Source organism: Dermacentor albipictus, chromosome 8 (assembly GCF_038994185.2).
Source record: "Dermacentor albipictus isolate Rhodes 1998 colony chromosome 8, USDA_Dalb.pri_finalv2, whole genome shotgun sequence".
Classification (NCBI taxonomy): Eukaryota; Metazoa; Arthropoda; class Arachnida; order Ixodida; family Ixodidae; genus Dermacentor; species Dermacentor albipictus.
The window spans coordinates 121244940-121266803 of NC_091828.1; the positions used below are offsets into that span (position 1 = coordinate 121244940).

Below are 21864 nucleotides of genomic sequence, written 5' to 3' on the forward strand. Positions count from 1 at the left end.
CTTTATGGGTCATGGTAATCGTAGAGAAATCACGGTTGTGTCTGCCGTACATTTGGCATGATTGGGCAGCTCATTTTAACTTTTTATTGTTGCACAACAGTGGCCTGTGAACCTTGCTCAGAAAGTGCAATAAAAAGATTTGATCTAATTGTGGTGTGCTTATCCCTCAAGTAAACCTGTGCACGTTCAACCATTGGCATGTGGAGCTTTGTCACAATACAGGGATCTTGTTGATGCAGGAATAATTTATTTTAGTTTTAAACTGTCCTTGATGTTACTGTTTATTTGATTGGCTTCAGTTAAGAAGTTTTTGCATTTAGCAGTCCATTAAAAAGTCGGTCCAGCTGTCTTTTTTGTCTTGTATAATAGTTTGAAACTGTGAGAGATACGTTCCCTTGGAACAGGGCGATGAATAAAATGAGAACCAACTGAAAGCGGGAGCCAATGTTTCGACAAGTAGACTTGTCTTCTTAGACGAGTCCTCTTGTCCAAATGTTGGCTTCTGCTTTCACCTTGTTCTCGTTTTGCTCATCGTCATGAATTTCCATCTCTCGCCTTCCCCCTGTTTTTCTTGGGACATTAGTTACTTGGGATTGAAACATTGCTGGAAAGGCACAACCGGTTACAACTATGAGCACGTAAAACAAACAAATGCAAACAGGACAGGAACTAGAATCAAAGTAAGGTGAAGTAGCATCATTAGAAGAGGGCAATGAAACAAATGTACACTAGTACTGTGTGTGTCTGCCAAAGTGCCTGTGTGTAGGGGGGGGGGGGGGGATAAACTTTTATTGTAGAACCAGTACTTAATGATGGCCGGGCTTAAGACTCCCATGAGGGAACGTCGAGGGCTTGCCTCATCGCCGCCTCACGGGCGTGCTGGGTCGCCCAGGTTTGGTCGTCGAGGGTGGATCTCCGCAGAGCCTCGTGCAACCTCGACGAGAGAGTCGTGGTGTTAGTCTATGTGTACTGTGCTGGGCACTCCCACAGCATATGCGGAAGCGTAGCCGGGTGAATGCCACAGCACCGGCAGTTGGGGCTAGTGTAAACGTCTGGGAATATAAGGTGGAGGCAGGCAGGTGAAGGGTACGTGTTAGTTTGTAGCAAAAGCAGGGTGGTAGCCTGCACCCGGCTGAACTTGGGGTGAGGTGGGGGGAAGGTTTGGCGACTGAGGTAAAAGGCCTTAACGAGATCATTATAAGTGGTGAGGTTGTCCCTGGTGTCCAACTCGTCTCCAGTGAATCTGGGGCGGCTGACTAGGCCTCGCGCAACGGAGTGGGTGACCTCGTTGAGATTGGGGAAGTGTGGGTGGACGGGGCCCACATGGGCCAGGATCCATGTCGGGAGATCATGCTGTCCTTAGACGTGTGGTGCCTGGCATAGGATGCAAATAGCTTGGGGAGAAATACGGCCTTTGCTGAAGTTAGTGGCAGCTGAGCAATAGTTACACACGATGGTGTGACAGGTGGGATCTAGAGAGGCCAGGGCAATGGCCACTTCTGCCGTCTCAGCAGTGGGTGTAGTGATGCTGGAGGTGTGGTGTAGGACTCCCATCGCGTGTGCCATGAGAATATTGGACTGCATTAACAAATGTGACGCTAGGAACGGGAGCAAGGTACGCCAGGTACGTGAGCAAGGCCAAACTGCTTTTTTTTCTGCCATAGTTCAGCTGCACTGTTTTAGCTTACTTTGAACATTAACTAGCTTTCAACAAGGGGAGTCGAAACTTTTTTTTTCTCAATTAGGGAGGAGTGATTTCAAATCGCCATCAGCCTAATCGAATTAACTATGCCGGCACTGTGAATTGAGTTTTTGCTTGGCTAAAAGGCTGTCTTGGTTGCATGGGGAGTTGCAAAGAACATTATCTGTATACAAATGGTAAGATCGTTACTCCTATTAGCTAGGAATGCCAGAAGGCAAGAATGAGGTGCAGCATGGCAAAGCTCGTGCAAAATCCCTAAGCATGCGACGACTACGTGGGCGCGCTGCATGTGGTGGAGGTTCAGTTTCTTCAACTGTGACGACTGCCAGAAAAGGTTTCAGTGAGCATTAAAGCCGACTCGGGAGTGTTGAAACTTGTAAGGAAACTTTTTACAGTTATAATTTAGGTGACGTATGCTCGCATCGCGGCATAATCTGAATGTGCTACGCAGATCCTCGTGCACGTTCTCCATTTTTAACCTGCTGGAGCTCGGCCATTCGTATATAAAGGCAATAATTTTTACAAAAAGATTGTGTTTTTACGTGTCACACGGCACACATGTTTTGATTGATTTTGATCGCGGTCAAGCCTGACCGGGACTGAATTTCTCAGTCGTGATTGGCTCCTTCGCGCGGAGGGAGCCAATCGCGGTCGAGAATTTCGATCCAGATCGGGTTCGATCGCGATCGAAAGCGGATATGCGACATCGGTGTTTCATGATAACGCGTTTTATCAACGTCGGATCATCGAACATCGCAGAGCTACATGCAGCATATCAAACTAAAGTGCAGAAGTTCAAACCATTATTTAATCACTGGGTTAAGCTACGATGGTTTAAACCATAGGAAACTCAAAGCTACTAGTTGAACCATAGAGTATCAGACTGTGGTTTCAACGTGTTTTAATGTCTGATTTAAACTACCGCCATTTGTTTCCTGCTGGATTTGACCATATGGATTTGACTCTTCTTGGACGGCTAGTCAGCAGTCGTTAGCAGTCAACAGTAGCCACAGCCGCCAGAAAGCCCATGGCTCCACGCAAGGAGGTATATGAGCGGGCATTTCAAGCAAGATCTGAAATATTAATGTTCGCACAATCGCCGTAGCAATGGCTGAAGACAACTCCAGTGTCTCAGGTACTTCATTTTCAGCCATGGATAACGCCTTTGATGTTTACATGTCGAAAGGACTGCGAAATACTCCTTTTCTCGCGATGAAGTTCGCGGTAAGTGAACGAACGCTTCCAATCAAAATGTTGGTTCTGACTGGCGTTGCAGAAGTCTCGGGGCACCTTTTCGTCTCGTACGCTGTCCCGAACGCCACATGCCTGAAAAGGTTAAGTGACGTCGCACTATTATGTCAACCGAGCTGCCGTTGCAAGCTACAGTTTCTTCTGCCAGACCGCCATCGAGGGAAGTGACAGTTTGCGCATGTACTAAGCGTAAACAATGCGGCTTTATTTAGTACACTTTGGCGGCGTTTCCAGGACACCAAAGGGTCAACGGGGACATCAAAGCTGGAATTCGGATTGGTCCGTGGGTTGGGAGCTTGCCGCTTACCGAAGGTGTGTTTTCTTTGCGTACGCCCCCCGGACCTGGTGGCGTATTTTAGCAGGGAGGAAGTTTGGGCGTGTTAGTGGGATACATACAAACTGCGATACATAGCGCAAAAATGACACAAGGATGAAGCAGGAACACCGGACGAGCGCTAACTTTCTACAGTTGATTTATTGCGGCTGGTGATCATATATTCCACTTTCGTGTGGGAAGTACTACGTGGGCCAGACGGGCAGATGTTTAAACGTGCGTCTGGCGGAGCATTGTAATAAAGTGGAGAGCATCGCAATAGATGGGCATCTGACCGCCCATTGTAGGAAATGTGACGTGAAGGCACCATGCGTCCCTCTCTTAAAACAAACTGTTGTTGTCTATCGCCATAGGACTAAGAAAACGAGGGAAATTGTCGAAGCAGCTGAGATAGCTAGAGCAGGTGACGACAATGTGTTAGCACGCCGTCTATTCTTTTATCAAAGAAAGAGCTTGGATTTTTGGGCATAGCAGTCACATGACCATTTTTCCTCCTTCCCTTCAGTATGTCTGTTGCCGTGGCGTCCCAGTGGCTCACCAGCTGCAATAAATCAATTGTTGAAAGTTAGCGTTCGTCCCGTGTCCCTGCTTCGTCCGTGTGTCATTCTTGCGCTATGTATCCCAGTTTGTATGGTGGCCTATAGCCAAGGGCAGGGAAATAAAGGAGCACACCGAGTATGTGCGGCTAACCCCCTCTCCCTCGAAAATAATTTCTGGCTGTAACACTGCCATCTGGATTAAAGTCCCTATGTAAGGACCTCGGATGCCATTGGAATTCTGCACCACGCCCCCCACAATCCAACACACGCACTTTATTATCTAAGGTGCCCTCCTAAGGCCTCCGTTTCCCGGTAGTATAGATCCCGGAGTCTGACAAAAGACTTCTGCAGCACCAGTCAGAGCCTTGCCGATTGTTGCTGTTGTGGCCTCAAAACATGAAACGATGCGTCAACATTCATCCCAAATTTGAAATGAACTTTCTGTTCAACAGGTCGTTGGTGAGGACCGGCAAACATGTGAGACATTGTGCGATCAACTCGTCAAGTTGTCAGAATGGCCCGAATTTCACCCGTGCACATCGCAAGTATCGTTTGCATTGTTCCACTTCACAGCGCACTGGTCGGGACAGTCTAAAGATGGTGACAACCTAATAAAGCACTGTCAAACTAGAAATAAATCTGTGGATGATTGTGAAAGTCAAATGATAGCTTCCCAGTAGATCTGATGGGCTGTGTTGCTGGGAAACGTGTTGTTAGTTTGGGTGCCGTAACATATGGACACGTTGGAGTGCACTGGACAGTCAGTTCAATTTCTTCATGCACAAGGTTGAGGGTTCAACACAAAGCCACCATGGCCACGCATTTCGAAATGCAAAAGATGCTCTTGTATTTAGATTTGGATGCACAATAAAAAGCCCTAGGTGATTGATATTCATCCAGAGCTTTCCACTACAGCATGTGTCATAATTCTGCACTGTGCTGCTTAGGGCCGTTGATCATCGCAATTTAGTTCAATGTTTTTAAGCACGCTTGCACAGCTAGCTGCTGGCAGTTTGTGGGAGAACCTTGTACTGCATTCTCAGATTGGTGGTCACTGAACATACCAATTACTCTCGACCACAATGGGCATTAACCAGGACGAAATGGAGTTGATATTGCAAGGCATGTTTCCATTGGACAGACTGTCTGTTTTGTTCATCATGTCAGTCTGTTTCTGCATTTGAATATTTGAAAAGTCATTTGAATATTGGTTGTCCCATATCCTTTCAGAAAAATGAAGAACTTCGAACGTGATGCGCCTTTATTTAACATAAGCTTGGCTACTAAATCTTGCTGGCTGATGCCACAAGCTGAATACTCGGAACTTCCAGCGAAGTCGTCCTTGTTGGATGCTTTGCAGGCGTCCTCGGCACCCCAAAACGATGTTGTCCTCGGTGTTAAAGTGCGTTGGACGTGCAGCGTTTGTTAAAACCAGTCTGGATGATCTCCAGATTTGCTTTACAGCATATGCGCAATGAAAGAACTCCGTTAGCCCTGTTCTGTTGCTAGCTTCGTTCACAAATATAATTTGATTCTATGGTCCTGAATATAGGTTGATAGCTCACTTTGGGTAATATATTTGGAAAAAAAAGGTCAACCTATATTTGAATAAATAAGGTATGTCCGTACTGTCTGGTCTCCTCTTTGAAGTGCTTCATAAAAGGTGAGTGTGCGTCTGGATGGAGGGGAGGTAGAACACGTACAAACAACACATCATTTAAGTTTGAAACTCAGGTTAATAAGATGCCTTGTTTTAGTAATGTGCATAAGAGGCAATGAATCGGTTTTCGAAATGAGTGCACATAGCAGTTTGAATTTTATAGAGCTCATGCAGCCAATCCATTTGCATCATCCTGTTACTGTAGGCTAGAATGACTCATCTGAAAAAGAACTGGGTAGTTGCAACTTCGACGCAATCTGTGTGTGTGTTTGTGTCTCGCCTCATGTGGCCTTGGTTTACTGCGCTACCTGCATAGTGTAGCACATGCCACTGTAGCCCAGTGACTGCGGCGTTGCGCTGCCGAACTCGAGGTTGTAGGTTCGATTCATGGCTGCATTTTGATGGAGGTGGAATGCGAAAATGCTCGTATACCATGCATTAGGTGCACGTTAAAGAACCCGAGGTGGTCGCAATTTGGAGCCTGTCCACTACAGCATGTGTCAATAAGTTTTGGCACATAAAATCCCAGAATAATAATCCTTTTTTTTTTTTGCATTGTGTCGCAGCTATAATGAGTCACTTAAAAGCTATTAGCCACTTAAAAGTGCCAGCTCTGGCGTCTACTTTTTCAGAAATATTGCGTTCCTAGATGAATAATTTGCAATAACTTGATTCAGTTGTTGCAATACAAGTTTAACTGAGTGTAACTGTGTTGCACAGCAAGTGTGGAGGTTACCAGTGAAGGCGACCCTAGCGACATTTATTAGGAAAGCATCAGCGGTATACCACTTGTTCTTGGTTGCTGTCTAGATTTATTTTTTTCCTTCTCCATGGTTGCAACCAATAGTAGTGCCACTACAAGGGCAATGTACGTAACACAAGTGTTATAACGGGCAGTACCCAAGCTTGAATCCTCTTAAAAGGCACACCCTTATGTGCAGATTGGTGGAATTAGAAGAATTCCGGAGAAGTGAGAGGGCTTGTAAAAACGCGTTGGGTGACCTTGCAGTGAAAGCTTAATGGGTTGAGTCGTGCAGGAGGTGCATTAGGCAACTATGTGGCGAATGCCAGACGTACAATCAATGAATTGCTGGCTGCATGGTTTTTAATCGCTTTCCCATGCTGTCTTTTGATTTGCAGCAACTCCTTCAAGTCTGTGGAAGAGCTCGAAGAAGTACCAAGCATCCAGAACAACCTGCTTTGCGTGATTATCTTAAACATCACATCTCTAACGAGGTTTGTGTCCACATTCTAGTCTTCATACTCGATACTCTCGCATGTGATTGGCAGTAATTCTCAAGTTCTGGCTGTTTGTTATGCCAATTATTTATTTCGTTTATCTTCAAAGCTGCAGGGCTAATCGAGCATTGTAGTAGGGGCAACTACATGGCTAGCAACAATCAGTAACGAATAGCAAAAATGGAAAACGTGGGAACTATGTTACCCACATTCCCATGGTAATTTATGCTAATCACTTGTGACGTGCATGTAATTTGGGCTAGCTACTTGTTGTTACGCATATCCTGAGATTGAGTACATATATATTCTTGCTTTCTTGTTTGTGTTTGTGCTCTGCCTCTCTACCATTAAAATGGGGCCTGCGGCTCTGTTCTTCTGTTTAGCCTCCGGCATCAGCTAAAGCTGTACTTGATGCAAATGAAGTTCTATACATGACACATCTGAGTTCACTATGTTGATGTTCAAGTGAAAACCATGTGCCATCCTTGCATGTTGTTACGTGTAGCTACACAAGCGTGAACAGCTGGCTAGAGAGCCTACGGAACCAGCAGTGTACGAGCAGAGTGTGTGTCATTGTCCACAACGGTGGGTACTCATCAGCTGAATTGCCTTTATTTATTTTTTTTCCCCAAAAATACTCTCCTAAGTCAACGTACGATATCGCCTAAAATGTGCTGAACGTTTCTTCTTTTTTTCTAAATCTGCCAAAAGAGTACTATGAAAATTTTCAGTGATATATAATATCAGTCAAGGCAGAGAAGAAATTTGTTGTGGCGCACATATCAACTAATTAGTGATTTACTGCTGCAGTCACTATAAACCTTTGGGCCTGTTAGTACTTACGTGATGAACATGCAAGCAACCAACAAAGTACGAATGCATAAAATGTATGTGAAATGAGCACTAGTGATTTCTGTGTCTATGTGTATCTCCTTTTATGTGTTTGTATGTATTTCTGTTCCGTTTCTGTATTTATCACTTTCTGCTCGGTTTACCTGTTTCTTTGCTAATAATGCTCTTTTCCCATGTCTGTGTTTATTTGTTTTTGCTCCATACCTGTCTTTCTTTTTTTGTGTTTTAACTGTTTCTGCCTGTTTCTGCGTATATATATTTCTCCTTTTATCCATTCATTCATTGGTTGTTTTTGTCTTTGTGTTTTACAACGTGTTTGTAAATGTTGGCAGTGTATGGTTATTGAATACCTTTTAAGTGAGAATCTGTCTTAATAAATAAAAATGTGTCAGATGAGTTCTACAAGGAGATTTTGGCGTTGCATCATCTGTAGTCTCAAAGACAGGCACCACAACTCAGAGGTGCAATTTCTCGTTCAAAAGATTCGGTTTAAAACATTATAGATATAGGTGCTCTAAAATCCCCTAATATTTCTGTGACTCCAGCAGAGAGCCACTGAAATTAACTGCATTTGAACTGTGCTAAAACACAATTAGCTGTCTGTACAAAGCATGTTTTTGGCAAGCGTAAAACCTGGTAGGTTTGGCAGAAAATCCACTGATGTGGAAAAACTAAGTGTTAAAAAATGACCTTGCCTGAAGCATTTCCCAATTCTTTACAGCCGAAAAGGTAACCGAGCATGCCTGCCCTGCAGATTACATTCAAAATCTGCGAAGACAAAATCCATCCATTTTGTTCCTGTATCATGGACTTGACCAGGTGAAACACCCCGTTGAGTAAAGTTGTCGACTTGCCTTGTGATGATACCTATGCAGAAAGCCTAGTGATGCATTTAAGAAGCGGATACTGTAACGTACCACTGGAGTACAATTTCACTCTAATTTCACGGCAAGAGGTTGATTACTGCAAGGGAAAATGACGATCAAAGTTTTTAAATTTCTAGCCAAAACCTCTCTGCCAACATGTAAGTGGTATTTCTTGGATTCCAAAGCATTTTTGCAGATTTTTGGCTGCTGTGACTTAGTCAAAGTTCTTTACACTTGCCAAGTTCAGTCTTTGGCTCCTTTAGAATACAATGTAATCCATCTTTACCAATAAAACGTCAACCAGGCTTGAGCAGGCACTGTCAAAATCCATGACATCACAGCAAGCTAGCGTGAAACTTCAAAGCAGCGTTGACACTCGCTTTCCGCGTTGTTCATAGCTTTTTGAGCCTCTTATAATAAATGTGCCTTTTCTGTTATTGTAGATGGTTATTTCCTAACGCAATTCACATTACTTTTCTCTTTAACATTCCCTTAGGGACCAAGTGCAGTGAAATTTCACTTTGATTACATTGGAGCAGTAAATTAATAGTATTTACTGTCAAAGCAATCTTAGCAAATTTACTGGGCTGGTAGTTTAATTTTCTTACTGACAGCCTTTAAATAGCCCCTTAGTAGATAAAGGAGGCACCTGGTGGTAAGCAGGTCCCATAACATGGGCCTCCAAAAAGTTCGGTGCACTTCTGGCATCGCATGTTCTTGGAGGTCATGCTTGGATGCCATGTTAGTTCTCAATGTTCGAGGTTCTATGTCATATCTGGTGAGTGTTAATGGCAGCAGGTTTTTCAGAATTTCCTTTCTTTTCTTCTCTAAGGTTCGGCATCAAGAATGACTATTTCTGCTAACTTTCTACGATACATTCACTCATACAAATAATGTAAGGTGTTGCAGGCAAGCTGCTCTATATTTATGCAGTCTGAAACTACCCTTTTTATGCAGTCCAAAATCTCATTGCATTTGGCCTCTAACAGCACCAGCTTCTCCTTCCACATAGGCTTTTTAAACATATTTCAAGGACAGATTACTACAGCTTCTCCTTCCAGTTACATTAATTGTTGCTTTAGCCATAACCCTGTAATGCCCAAATGCACTTCCACATCAAGTAAAATTAGAACGATTTAGTCATCCTTATTTCTCACCACAGAGAGTAAGAGAAAAATGAAGTGTAATTCGAGTTGTAACTCAGCATAGTAATTCATTATTAATTAATTTGCTGAACTATTTGCAAGTACAAACTCACTCCAGCATATAAAAAAATGCTGCTATAGTCGATGCATTAAGCTTCCTGTTCAAAAATGAGAATTTCGAAGTATGCGGAGCATAGCATATGTACAATACTGTAGGCATTACAGCCGGGTTAACCATGCAAGGAGGCAGTTTCCGCTGGTCGTTGTGGCATTCGTATCCTGCTTTGGTAATTCAATTTTTTTGCCCAGTTGTCATTAAACAGTCTAAATGTGTGTATCATGTGTGTGCCTGCCTAGTTCATTAAGCTTATCTGTATGTACCCTCCAAAAAATGATCGTGATTTTATTTTGTGCACTTTTCGTCCTTTAAGGCTGTGTGCCCACCACTTCTAGGTCATGAGTGGCATGAGCATTATCAACTTGACACAGGCTTATTAAAAGGAAAGTAACTAAAGAAAAGGAAAGTAAAGTAAAAAAGTAAAAGGAAAGTAAGGAAAGGATAGTTTCAAGAAACGAAACGCAAGCATGGATAACAATTATTATTCGGGGACAAGGTATGTCCCAAAGGGTGTAGACGTTTTTGTAATATGTTTGCGTTGTTGATAAAATGCATGCGCATGTTCGCTTCTGTCAAACACTTTGGCTTGCCGATACCTTTGACTTGCCCAGCTTTGCAATAACAGCTATATTGGGCAAGAAGTGCCGCTTCCACTAGAATTGTTAGTCACTGCTGTTAGCACTTTGCGACTGTTACAAGTACTGAAGGACATTCAGACAACCTCCGCACGCATGTAGTACGTTTGAACACTGTTATGACGAAGTCTCGTCTGACACAAGGGCACCTCCTTAAGGATATATTAATTACAAGGTGATATTGGTGAGGGGATAGAAAAAGTGCTGCATTACTGTAATAATGCATTATATATCCGAATTTATTGATATATCAAGGCTTGATTGTGTACTCAAACTACAGTACGATGAACTTGGTTATAACAAATTATCAGATATATTGAAGTAAGTGTGTTTTGCACTGATATCAGCATGTAAGGAATGTGTGCTTTATAAATATTGGATATAACAGCAGTATTTTCGCTTCCAATGAGACTCCGTTATAGCTACTGTTTTTGAGGCAGCCAGAGAGGTTGTACAAGTAAGGCTGGTGGATACGTCTAGAGCTGAAGTGCCTCGTAACAGCTGCTGCCGTAGAAGCGCCGCCATTTCTGCCAGCTCTTACTCACTTTTTATTTTTTGGCCACTTTCAAGATGATTGGTGATTAACTCATCTTCATGTTGCATTCGCCAATCTCTAAAAGCTTCTTCCTTTTTTTTTCTGCCGCTGTCAAGATAATCTGTGATCGACGCTTCTGTCTCTTTATTCATTCTCTAGCAGCTTTCTTTTCACCACTTTCAACATAATCAGTGATCAACCCTCCTAGCTGTCATTTCTGCCAGTCTCCATGAGTATCTTTCGCCTTTTTATTTTTATTTATTATTATTTTTTTTTTCACCTGCAGAGAAAATGGCAGTCCGACATCGTACAAGTTCTGCGATGGGGTGAAATAGCCACTGGACTTCGTGGAAGCATGACAACGCAGTACTTGAGGAGCATCCCACAGCCGCTTGACACTTCGAAGTGGAAGGCGGACTGCCTACCTGTCCAAGAATAATTCCGGAGCAGCAGGTGGTACCATATGCGCAATTCGAAGACTGTGTTCGTTTCGCATTGCAAACACTCGCTACAATAAAATCGAATTAGCCTAGACCTGAGGAGGGAAAGGAAGGAACTTGTACATAAGAAGCCAATCAGTGAGTCAGCGGTAAGAGGGAAAATAGAGGAATTCCAGATCAAGCTACAGAATAGGTATTCGGCTTTAACTCAGGAAGAGGACGCTAGTGTTGAATCAATGAACGACAATGTTGTGGGCATCATTAAGGAGTGTGCAATAGAAGTCGGTGGTAACTCCGTTAGACAGGATACCAGTAAGCTATTGCAGGAGAAGAAAGATCTGATCAAGAAACGCCAACGTATGAAAGCATCTAACCCTACAGCTAGAATAGAACTGGCAGAACTTTCAAAGTTAATCAACAAGCGTAAGACAGCTGACATAAGGAAGTATAATATGGATAGAATTGAACATGCTCTCGGGAACGGAGGAAGCCTAAAAGCAGTGAAAAAGAAACTGGGAATTGGCAAGAATCAGACGTATGCGTGAAGAGACAAAGCCGGCAATATCATTACTAATATGGATGAGATCGTTCAAGTGGCTGAGGAGTTCTATAGAGATTTATACAGTACCAGTGGCACCCACGACGATAATGGAAGAGAGAATAGTCTAAAGGAATTTGAAATCCCACAAGTAACGCCGGAAGAAGTAAAGAAAGCCTTGGAAGCTATGCAAAGGGGGGAAGGCAGCTGGGGAGGATCAGGTAACAGCAGATTTGTTGAAGGATGGTGGGCAGATTCTTCTAGAAAAACTGGCCACCTTGTTTACGCAATGCCTCATGACTTCGAGCGTACCGGAATCTTGGAAGAACACTAACATAATGCTAATCCATAAGAAAGGGGAAGCCAAAGACTTGAAAAATTATAGACCGATCAGCTTATTGTTCGTTGCCTACAAACTATCCAGTAAGGTAATCGCAAATAGAATCGGGAACACCTTAGACTTCTGTCAAGCGAAGGACCGGGCAGGATTCTGCAAAGGCTACTCAACAAGAGACCATATCCACACTATCAATCAGGTGAGAGAAATGTGCGGAATATAACCAACCCTTATATATAGCTTTCATTGATTACGATAAAGCGTTTGATTCAGTCATGGAGGCATTACGGAATCAGGGTGTAGACAAACCGTATGTAAAAATACTGAAAGATATCTATAGTGGCTCCACAGCCACCGTAGTCCTCCATAAAGAAAGCAACAAAATCCCAATAAAGAAAGGCGTCAGGCAGGGAGATACGATCTCTCCTATGCTATTCACAGCGTGTTTACAGGAAGTATTCAGAGACCTGGATTGGGAAGAATTGGGGATAAGAGTTAATGGAGAATACCTTAGTAACTTGTGATTCGCTGATGATATTGCCTTGCTTAGTAACTCAGGGGACCAACTGCAATGCATGCTCACTGACCTGGAGAGGCAAAGCAGAAGAGTGGGTCTAAAAATTAATCTGCAGAAAGCTAACGTAATGTTCAGCAGTCTCGGAAGGGGACAGCAATTTACTATAGGTAGCGAGGCACTGGAAGTGGTAAGCGAATACATCTACTTAGGGCAGGTAGTGACCGCGGATCCGGATCATGAGACGGAAATAATCAGAATAAGAATGGGCTGGGGTTCGTTTGGCAGGCATTCTCAGATCATGAACAGCAGGTTGCCATTATCTCTCAAGAGAAAAGTGTATAACAGCTGTGTCTTACCAGTACTCACGTGCGGGGCAGAAACCTGGCGGCTTACGAAAAGGGTTCTACTCAAATTGAGGACGACGCAACGCGCTATGGAAAGAAGAATGGTGGGTGTAACATTAAGGGATAAGAAAAGAACAGTTTGGGTGAGGGAACAAACATGAGTTAATGACATCTTAGTTGAAATCAAGAAAAAGAAATGGGCATGGGCAGGACATGTAATGAGGAGGCAAGATAACCGATGGTCATTAAGGGTTACGGACTGGATTCCAAGGGAAGGGAAGCGTAGCAGGGGGTGGCAGAAAGTTAGGTGGGCGGATGAGATTAAGAAGTTTGCAGGGACGACATGGCCACACTTAGTATATGACCGGGGTAGCTGGAGAAGTATGGGTGAGGCCTTTGCCCTGCAGTAGGCGTAACCAGGCTGATGATGATGATGATGACGCTACAATAAAAACCCTCGTTTCGTGGCACCTTCAATAGAGCCAGAAAGACAGGCCAGCAGCATTTGTTGTGCCCCGGGCATTGTAGTATTGCTACATGGAACTCTTTTTTTTTTAGATGTTTTTTAGACTTCATAAAAACTGGAAGGCTAGGTTTCTTAATTAGGCACGAGTTTGTGGGATCGAATCCCGGCCGTGGCAGCCACATTTCAAGGGGGAAGAAATGCAAGCACACTCGTGCACCGTGCACCGGGTGCACCTTACAGAACCCCAGGTGGCGGAAATTAATCTGGAGTCCCCCCACTACGACATGCCTGGTTTTGGCACCTAAAACCCCAGAATTGAATTTTATTTAGGTTTCTTAACTCGCTTATTTAAACATTAGCAGCTTGCTTTATTACGAGTCTTTCCATTATCCCTATGAGTGCTGGCACTGACGTATGCTCCTGGCCATGCTTGAGTAAAGCTGTGCCACATTTTCTGCATACTCCTTCGCATTCCTTTGAAGATAATTCATGAACATAGAACATCCTGGTTGCGCCGCCATCTTCACAGAAGTTGGTCAAGCTGCAAGTTTATGGCAGGTTTCGTTTCTATACGACAGAGGGTGTGACGCAGCTTAAATTTTTCTATCTGTTGATGTTGCTCACCTCGGTTCTTTTTTGATCTTGCAGAATGGAACAAAAAGCCCACCTGTTTTCTTAATAGTAATGGAAATATTCTGGGACTTCTAATGAACTTCAAGGCACCGTAGTATTGACTGCGCGGTGTCTTCAGATGACAGTGATAGAAACAAGATTCCATGTTGCCTGTGGAACACTAACTACCTTCATTAATATCACTGTCTAGCATATGTAATAGATTTCAATGATTTGCTGATTCAGGAACGTTGTAAAATGTTCAACAATGTATTGCCAATAAATAGCATTTGAATTAAAGCCTGCTTATGTGTTCCTTAAAAATTCAATTTATTGCATTTTGTGGAAACTTCCAGCGCACGGCAGGTGGAGAACACCTGGCAGACAACCCGACGTGGTTGCTCAGAGGCTATGACTTTGGGCTGCTGAGCACGAGGTCGCGGGATCGAATCCCGGCCACGGCGGCCGCATTTCGATGGGGGCGAAATGCGAAAACACCCGTGTAATTATATTTAGGTGCATGTTAAAGAACCCCAGCTGGTCGAAATTACCGGAGTGCTCCACTGTGGCGTGCCTCATAATCAGAAAGTGGTTTTGGCACATAAAACCCCATAATTAAAAAAAAAACTGGCAGCCAAGACTGCCGCATCCCTTTATCCTTTTCCCTTTATCTGTGCTTCATAAAATGGAAGGCATCAGTAGCGGAAGTGGCGCCAAGCGGTGCCGTTTTATAAGTGCTACAAACAGTTAAGCACCAAGCAGTGGTTGCATGTTCAATGTAGACACAGGAAAGAAAGACGTGTGCATATCTAATGAATGAATTACAATAATTTACTTTGTCAAAATGACTCTTTTCCCTAAGTAGGGAAAGAAAATGGTACTTAATAAAGCCACAACATACATGTGAGTGTTATCCCTTTCAGGATAATGCCAAACGCACAATCAGGTAACTGAAATTTCTCCCATCTTTTCCTTTTTGTTTTAAATTGTGGCCGTTTAGTAAGTCTAAACATGGGCATTCCCAATATATTCTGATTTTTTTTTTTTTGTGCCAGAACACCATTTGAATTATACCATTAGAAGGAAAATGTGGTACAAGAAAAAATCTCAAAAAAATGGCTGAACTTGAAGAAAGCTGGAAATTTTTTCAATAACTTCGAATAATTGTAATTTACTATGCATTCTTCTTGTGGGCCCCAGCTTTGTGTTTGAAAAGTATTTATAAGTTTCCATTAGAATTGATAATATGGGACATTTTCTTACATTTTCAAAAGAAAGTTTATTTACCCACTTTCGTATTGTTCAGTGTCTTGGCAGTATTATGTTAAAATATTTGGGTAAAATATTTCAACTTGAAACAACCCCAAAATGTGCAAGAATTGTCTCTCAGTTATGTAAGCTACATTTGTGTCACATATTTAGCTGTAAATTCCATATTGAAGGGGTACCACCTAGAAATGTGAAGGGGTATTTTATAGGACATAACAATTTTGTTTCAGTAAGTTTAATCATAACTATTCTTTTAGGTGAGGAAGAAAAGCCTTGAGTATTGGACTCTACCGTACTCCACGTTGTGGACTACACAGTTCTTTCACTGCATTGCATGCGTTGACTTGGCAGAAAACTATGCACGGATGCGTTTTTTTCCCCTAACCCTTTTAGGTGCTGTGTACACAATTGTATATGCCAAGATAGTGCATCAACAGCGAAAGCATTGATGAAAGTAATGATATCTCAAACGTGCCGCATACATCTTGAAACACTTCTGATTGAAAATGTGCTGCAAGTTTGAATAGCGCATTCAAAATGTTGCAGTAAAGTGAGTGGGGAGGTAGACGGTTGGGTGTTCTTGCTTGGTGTCAGTAGGCCATTGTGTGTAGCGGGTTAACTTTTTTCATTGTTTGTCGCAGTGTTTTGCACCAAGCATGATTTGCAAATGGCTGGATAGATGTTTTTCAAGCCTGCTAGACATGAAATAGTTGATGCTCTCATATCTGATGCTGCAGTATCGAGTTTTCACGCGAAGTCCACATTGTCTAAGTAGGACAAAACTCACAAAATAATGCAAAATTTTTAATGTGTTCTGCAGCTGTACGAAGATGCAAGAAATGCGGTGAAAGTTAGCTTTCAATTGACATAATTAACTTGGCGCCTGAAAGGGTTAAAGGATGATCAAGTTATTATACTCAGCATTCCTAGCTGTACCAGTGGGAAAATGGCAAAGTGCCATTATACTGCAGATCCTTCTCTGGTCTCAACAACTTTACCAGAAGTGTGTTCCAGTGTAGCCACAAAAAAATTAATGCAAAAAATTGGAAGCAAGATCTTCTGAACCGAGTGTTGGAAATTCTGTAAAGCTGAGGCCGAATGTAAGAAACCATGAAACTCACTGTGGGCAACCAGCACTGAAACTTCGCAAGCCAACAGCGGCACCTGGAAACCCAGCACAGCTGGCAGAGGAAGCAGTTTTCAAGAGGAAATGCTGCAATTTCATGTCAGAAAGCTAACTGTTCATGCAGAGGCACGCATGTCCAGCATCTGTATTAAATTGTAAAGGCGGGCGAGTCGGTATGCATTCATAATGGTAACAGTACAAACAAAACGACAAAGCGTTCGTCCTGTGTTCCAGCATTTGACCTGACATGACGCAGACGTGCTGGAACATGGGAGCGCAAGTACTCCTCCGAACGTGCACGGCTATGGACAGAGCCTGGCTGCACGCATCGGGCATCGGCACACTTTGATTCAAGGATGCGTCTGTTATCATTGAAAACGTTCTGTCATTTTCGTAGCTTCCCTGCTGGACTGTGTCGGCGTAGTTTAGTCGCACATTCAAACGGCTGTAGTGCTTCCTGGCTAGCACTGGTTCCCCAAAGGGTATCATTGCAGCAGTTCTACACAGCTTTAAAGCACAAGCCAAGCCATATGTCAATTTTGAATTCATCAAAGTCACAAAAGGAACTGTGAGAAGTCACACATCTAGTTTTGTTTCTATTTTGAAACCAGAGCACCTAACACCAAAAGTCTATGCAAGTCACTAAACTGGGAGAGTTAGATTGAACAGGATGTATCCGTATAAAGAGGAACACCTAATTAGTACTAGGGAGTAGCTAGCCCTAATGAAGAAGAACCTACCCCTGTGTGTGTTCTGCTTTTCAGCATAAACAAGTAAATTTTGTTGTCATGAGTATGAATTAGATGTTCCTTTTTGCATTGTTACTGGCTGTACATGTCTGGAATAGAAAGACATGGAAAAAGTGATGCCACAACACTACGGTGTCTCTCTCCCTTCTTCCTTCCATACTTTGCATGTTTGTTATGTTAACCCCTTAACTGCCATTAAAATTTCGAAAACATTTCAAATGTGGAGAATTTTTTTTTTTTGACCTGCATGGCTTTTACCAATTTATTCTGAAAAAGTATGGCAGCAATGTCTATTGCATCTTTACTGATGTTGAAAAACGAAATTGCAAAAGTCATAGTGTATTATTTATTTGCCAAAACACAAATATTAAAGGAGACGACTGATACAGTCAATTGTGGATTTAACGAAACCCGATTTTTTCAAAATTTTCCATATAATGAAACACTCAATTCTCCGCCATATCCATGCAGCCTAATGCATTGAAAACCTCGACACAACGAAATGAACTCAACCTTTTGCCTGGTTTAATTAACTTTTCATGGACAAGTGTTGCTAACAGGTAACAAAAAAATGTTGTTCTGTTGCCGAGTTTTGATTTTGCAGAAGTTTTCCGCTTCAGCCAACACTGAAAGATAGGCAGCAAGTGTATTTTGTTGGATTTGAGCAGGAACAGAGGATTATGTTTCGCACACGACTAGAAAGCACAGTCAGAACGAGAAGACCAATGCAAGGCTCCAGGCTGCTGTCACATCTCAATTAATTTAGACCAAATGCAATGTACACCTCTGTTTCAGATTTGACGAGGACTGTCTGTACAAGCTCCACATGAAGCCATATGTGGCTTGAGGTGAAGCTCACTTTTGGTGTTCTGCCTGGTGTTGCCAACAGGCAACTGCTGAAAAGGTTTCCACAAAAATTATTTATCCTTTTATTGGATGTTCTTATTAATAGTGTATTCTGACACAAAAAAATTAAAAATAAACGTTTGCTTTAGGTATTTTTGTCTCCTCTTTCAAGGTTGATGAAGTTTTAAGGGAAAATAGCGACAAAATGTGGGTATGCCATGTTTCAGTTCAGGTGACAGATATGAATAACTTGTGAAGGTTTGACATTACCATGAAGGAACTGTAATGTGCTTTGCCCCATCTACAATAAGTGCAAACACAAGCAAAGATGACAATTTTATTTCTTGAACAAGTATATCGTTTGCACGGGTGTTTCAGGTGTTTTTAATTACACGTGTCTCACGTGTTTTCTGATTCTGATGTTCCTGATTTAACTAAAATCTTGGGCCCAATCGTCTTCGGTAAATCAGGATTTAACCATAGCACTTATTTTTTTCACTACCTTTTGAATCTTGGCTTTCGGTGTGACAGCTTCCAGAGGGGCATGGATTGCACTGTGGCAGCTGGCTGCAACAGGTACCTGTGAATCCTGGCCATTCTTGACTGGGGGCTGACATCCTTTCTCTGTGTTCTTGGTTGACAGTGCCAAACGAACAATACAAGGCGGTGGTTTAGCAGGTGTGGGTACAGCCTTCTCCTGCAGACCTACTTCTTTGGCTTCGCCTGGTGCGTCACCATCAAAACGCCGCTTTCCAGTTGACAAGTCTGCTTGAGCAAGATATGAGGGCATGCAGCCCGGAGGCAGTTGTGGCGAGCTTGTTGACTCGGCGACTTGCATGTATTCTTCAGGTGGCTTCTTCTTCTTGTGTCGTGGCCTGTGCTTTCTCTGGGCGGAGCTCTGCAATTCCACCAGCAGTGGATCTGGCGTGATCACGGACCATCCTGGTGTGCTCACTGGGCTCTGACTCTGCAGGGAATAACTGGCTGGTGCATTGTGGAATGTGGGTGTACTTTTCACTGCAAAAAATGGTGTCACACCCTGCTTAGTCGTTGACTCAAAGGAATTGGGGTGGTCATGCGAAGCTGTGCCTGAAACATTATCAGCTTCAACTACAGGTGTATCATGATTCTCTGGGGGTTGCTGCTTCACCTCTGTTTTAATGGGTTCACCTGTTTTTGGGCGTTCCCGCTTCACTTTCTTCTTGATGGGTTCATTTATTTCTGGGTGTTCTTGCTTTGCCTCTTGCTTAATGGGTTCACCTATTTCTGGGCGTTCTCGCTTCACCTCCTCCTCAACGGTTTCACCTATTTCTGAGCATTCCTGCGTAATCTCCTTCTTGATGACTTTAGTTATTGTTGGCGACGATTCTAGATCAACTACAGGATGGTAACCGGAATTTGATGGCTGTTGGGCAGCTGTGACAATTCTGATAAAAGAGCAAAAACAAGACAAATGTTCGAGAAGCGATAATCTGAAACAAACACATGCACTTGCTAGTACCTGCAGCATACCCAGATTTTTTTTTTTTTTTTTGAGGGGGGGGGGGAGGGACTGTGCACAGTGCACTCAGCATAGTAAGAAATTTTTGGGAAAGGGGTCACGTGCTCGTTGCCCCCCTCCTCTGCCCCTGGCTACGCCACTGTACTCCGTGATTCTAGTTGGGGCTTTAACCCACTCATATGCATTAAGGTAGAGCACAATATATTTATTTTACTGCGAAATTTAAAGAAAGCAGAAGTCATGAGATGAAGACTAGCTTTCTTTGTGCGGTCTCAGGATGCAGTGCATAGTGCATACATCGTGCACGAACCATCGCTGAAATGCGACTGTCGATCAACTAAGCCGGACGTAGCCATTCCGTATTTCCACGGCAAACATTGGATAATCCCCCCTTCATGAGTAGGGTGGCTAGAATCATAATTGCGGAAACAAAAACAAAGAAATAAAGCGCCGTTTGCTCTCAGGCAGAAACGACCGTCGAGATCGATTCAACCATAGGCGGGCGTAAAAAGTCGTAAGTGGTTGCTCTACAATTATTTTTTTTAGTATTTATACTTTCGTTCAAACAGGAACTAAGAGAGTTAACCACGCTCATACTGACAAATGCGTAGCTTTTTCTTTTCTTTTTGTTTAAGCACTCAGCTCAAAAAGCGCGCGAACTACATACAGTACGCACTGCGATGTAACTCGAAATATGAAAGGCAACGAGGGTTGCAATGTGGGCTTGTTGGTAATGCATCTTCAAGGGGAGTATGGTAGCGCGATTCAAAGACGGGACAAGAGAAGACACAAAGGGACACACATAGCGCTGTGTGTGTCCCTTGGTGTCTTCTCTTGTCCCGTCTTTGAAACGCGCTACCATACTCCCCTTGAAGATGAAAGGCAACTATCGGTAAAAACATTACGTCGTGTTCTTTGCGGTTTTCAGTGCGGTTATCAATCAGCAACTGCGTGAACGGACTGCTCCGAGAGTTTTTTTTTTTACCTCACGGTGTCCTTGTCCCTCAAGATCCGTATGGGCTCGTCGGGCGGCAACAACGCGTCGTCGAGGTAGAGCTCGCTTCTCCTGGGAACGCCGTACTTGGTTCGTATCAACTTCTCGAACTGCCTGATCGTTGTCGTCACCGCTTTGTCGATGACAATCCACACCAAATTTTGTGGGCCGCGATGAGGAATCGCGCGGCACAAGTCTAACTTCACTCTGACGACGGATCCGCTGTCCGCCATGTTTTAGTAGTTTCGGTTTGAAGCGCATGCCCAGACAAGCGCACGATTCAATATTTCGGGCCCTCCTGGATATTTCCTCCAGTTCCGAGCTAACTTAACGCACCGACGGTTTACGGACGCTCTATTTCGACAAAATACAATGCAACTGAGCCGGGCTTGCATTGTATTTAGGCGCATTTTTCTTTGTTGAATAGTTTTTGTTTGGGATCGCCTGTGAGATGAGTGTGACTCGGCCTCTTCCGCTGGATTATATAAAAGGTGGACATTACTTGCATGACATATATAACTGCAACGTCCGTGTAGCTTAATTATGTGCGGTAAATTATACTCATTGTAGGTGCGAAGAATTTAAGGTGAATTCGCGTGCAGAACTTGAAGCGGATAAAAAACGCAGCAAAGCCATAGTCAGGGACATTAACATCTCAGTACAGATCCCCCCTACTTTTAAACAAAATAATCGGCTTATACGTGATTGCCCGCCTTTGTTGTGGACCACACGGCAGCAAACGAAGACATGCCAATGTTCTGACTGATGCTGTAGAAGTTGCGGGGCGCTTTTTTTTAGTTGCCGACTGCTTTTCTTGTCACGACGATAGATTGGATTTTTTACAAGTACTGCTCCAGGAGGGCACACGTAAACGGCAAGCGGAGGCCTCGGGAGAGCACCTGAGATCATTTAAGGTACTACTTACGTCTGCTTTGCTCACGTTAAATTCGCTAGCTCCGAGACTCCCGCCTACTGATTCTTGCACGTGTTTTTGCACAAGGATGTTTGTTCAACTAAAAGGGGACCATTAAAGAATGCGTTTGAAACGTCACGCGAGAGCAACAGCACACGAAAAGCCTGGCACGAGCGAATTAAGATACTGCTCCAGGGGAGCAGGCCCGGTCTCTAGTACGGCCGCTACTGCACCCCTAGGAAGATCATTGATGTGATTTTGAAAGTAGGGCATAGGTGTTCTGTGGTAGAGCGCCGTAAGGTGCGAGAAAGGTATATAATCCGGCTTGACTGACCC

General features: G+C 43.3%; 1 protein-coding gene and 1 long non-coding RNA gene across 2 annotated transcripts; one reads left to right on the forward strand and one right to left on the reverse strand.

The window, feature by feature from the left end:
* Positions 1-7188: 7188 nt before the first annotated feature.
* LOC139048576 (uncharacterized) lies at positions 7189-14430 on the forward strand. The gene is made up of 4 exons (XR_011507773.1): positions 7189-7310; positions 8299-8396; positions 11163-11329; positions 14167-14430. It is a non-coding gene; the product is annotated as an uncharacterized lncRNA (long non-coding RNA).
* A 4013-nt stretch (positions 14431-18443) lies between these two features.
* On the reverse strand, positions 18444-20992 carry LOC139049126 (uncharacterized). The gene is made up of 2 exons (XM_070524354.1): positions 20607-20992; positions 18444-19547 (listed from the first exon to the last, which is right to left on the reverse strand). The coding sequence occupies exons 1-2, from the start codon at positions 20846-20848 to the stop codon at positions 18587-18589; spliced, it is 1203 nt and encodes a 400-aa protein (XP_070380455.1). The 5' UTR covers positions 20849-20992; the 3' UTR covers positions 18444-18586.
* Between the last annotated feature and the right edge of the window lie 872 nt (positions 20993-21864).

Bases quoted from the DNA above. Each gene is read 5' to 3' on its own strand.
- LOC139049126 (XM_070524354.1), bottom strand. From the start codon at position 20,848: ATGGCGGACAGCGGATCCGTCGTCAGAGTGAAGTTAGACTTGTGCCGC. The intron at 19,548-20,606 runs GTAAAAAAAAAA...CTCTTTTATCAG, and splicing joins AGGGACAAGGACACCGTGAG to AATTGTCACAGCTGCCCAAC.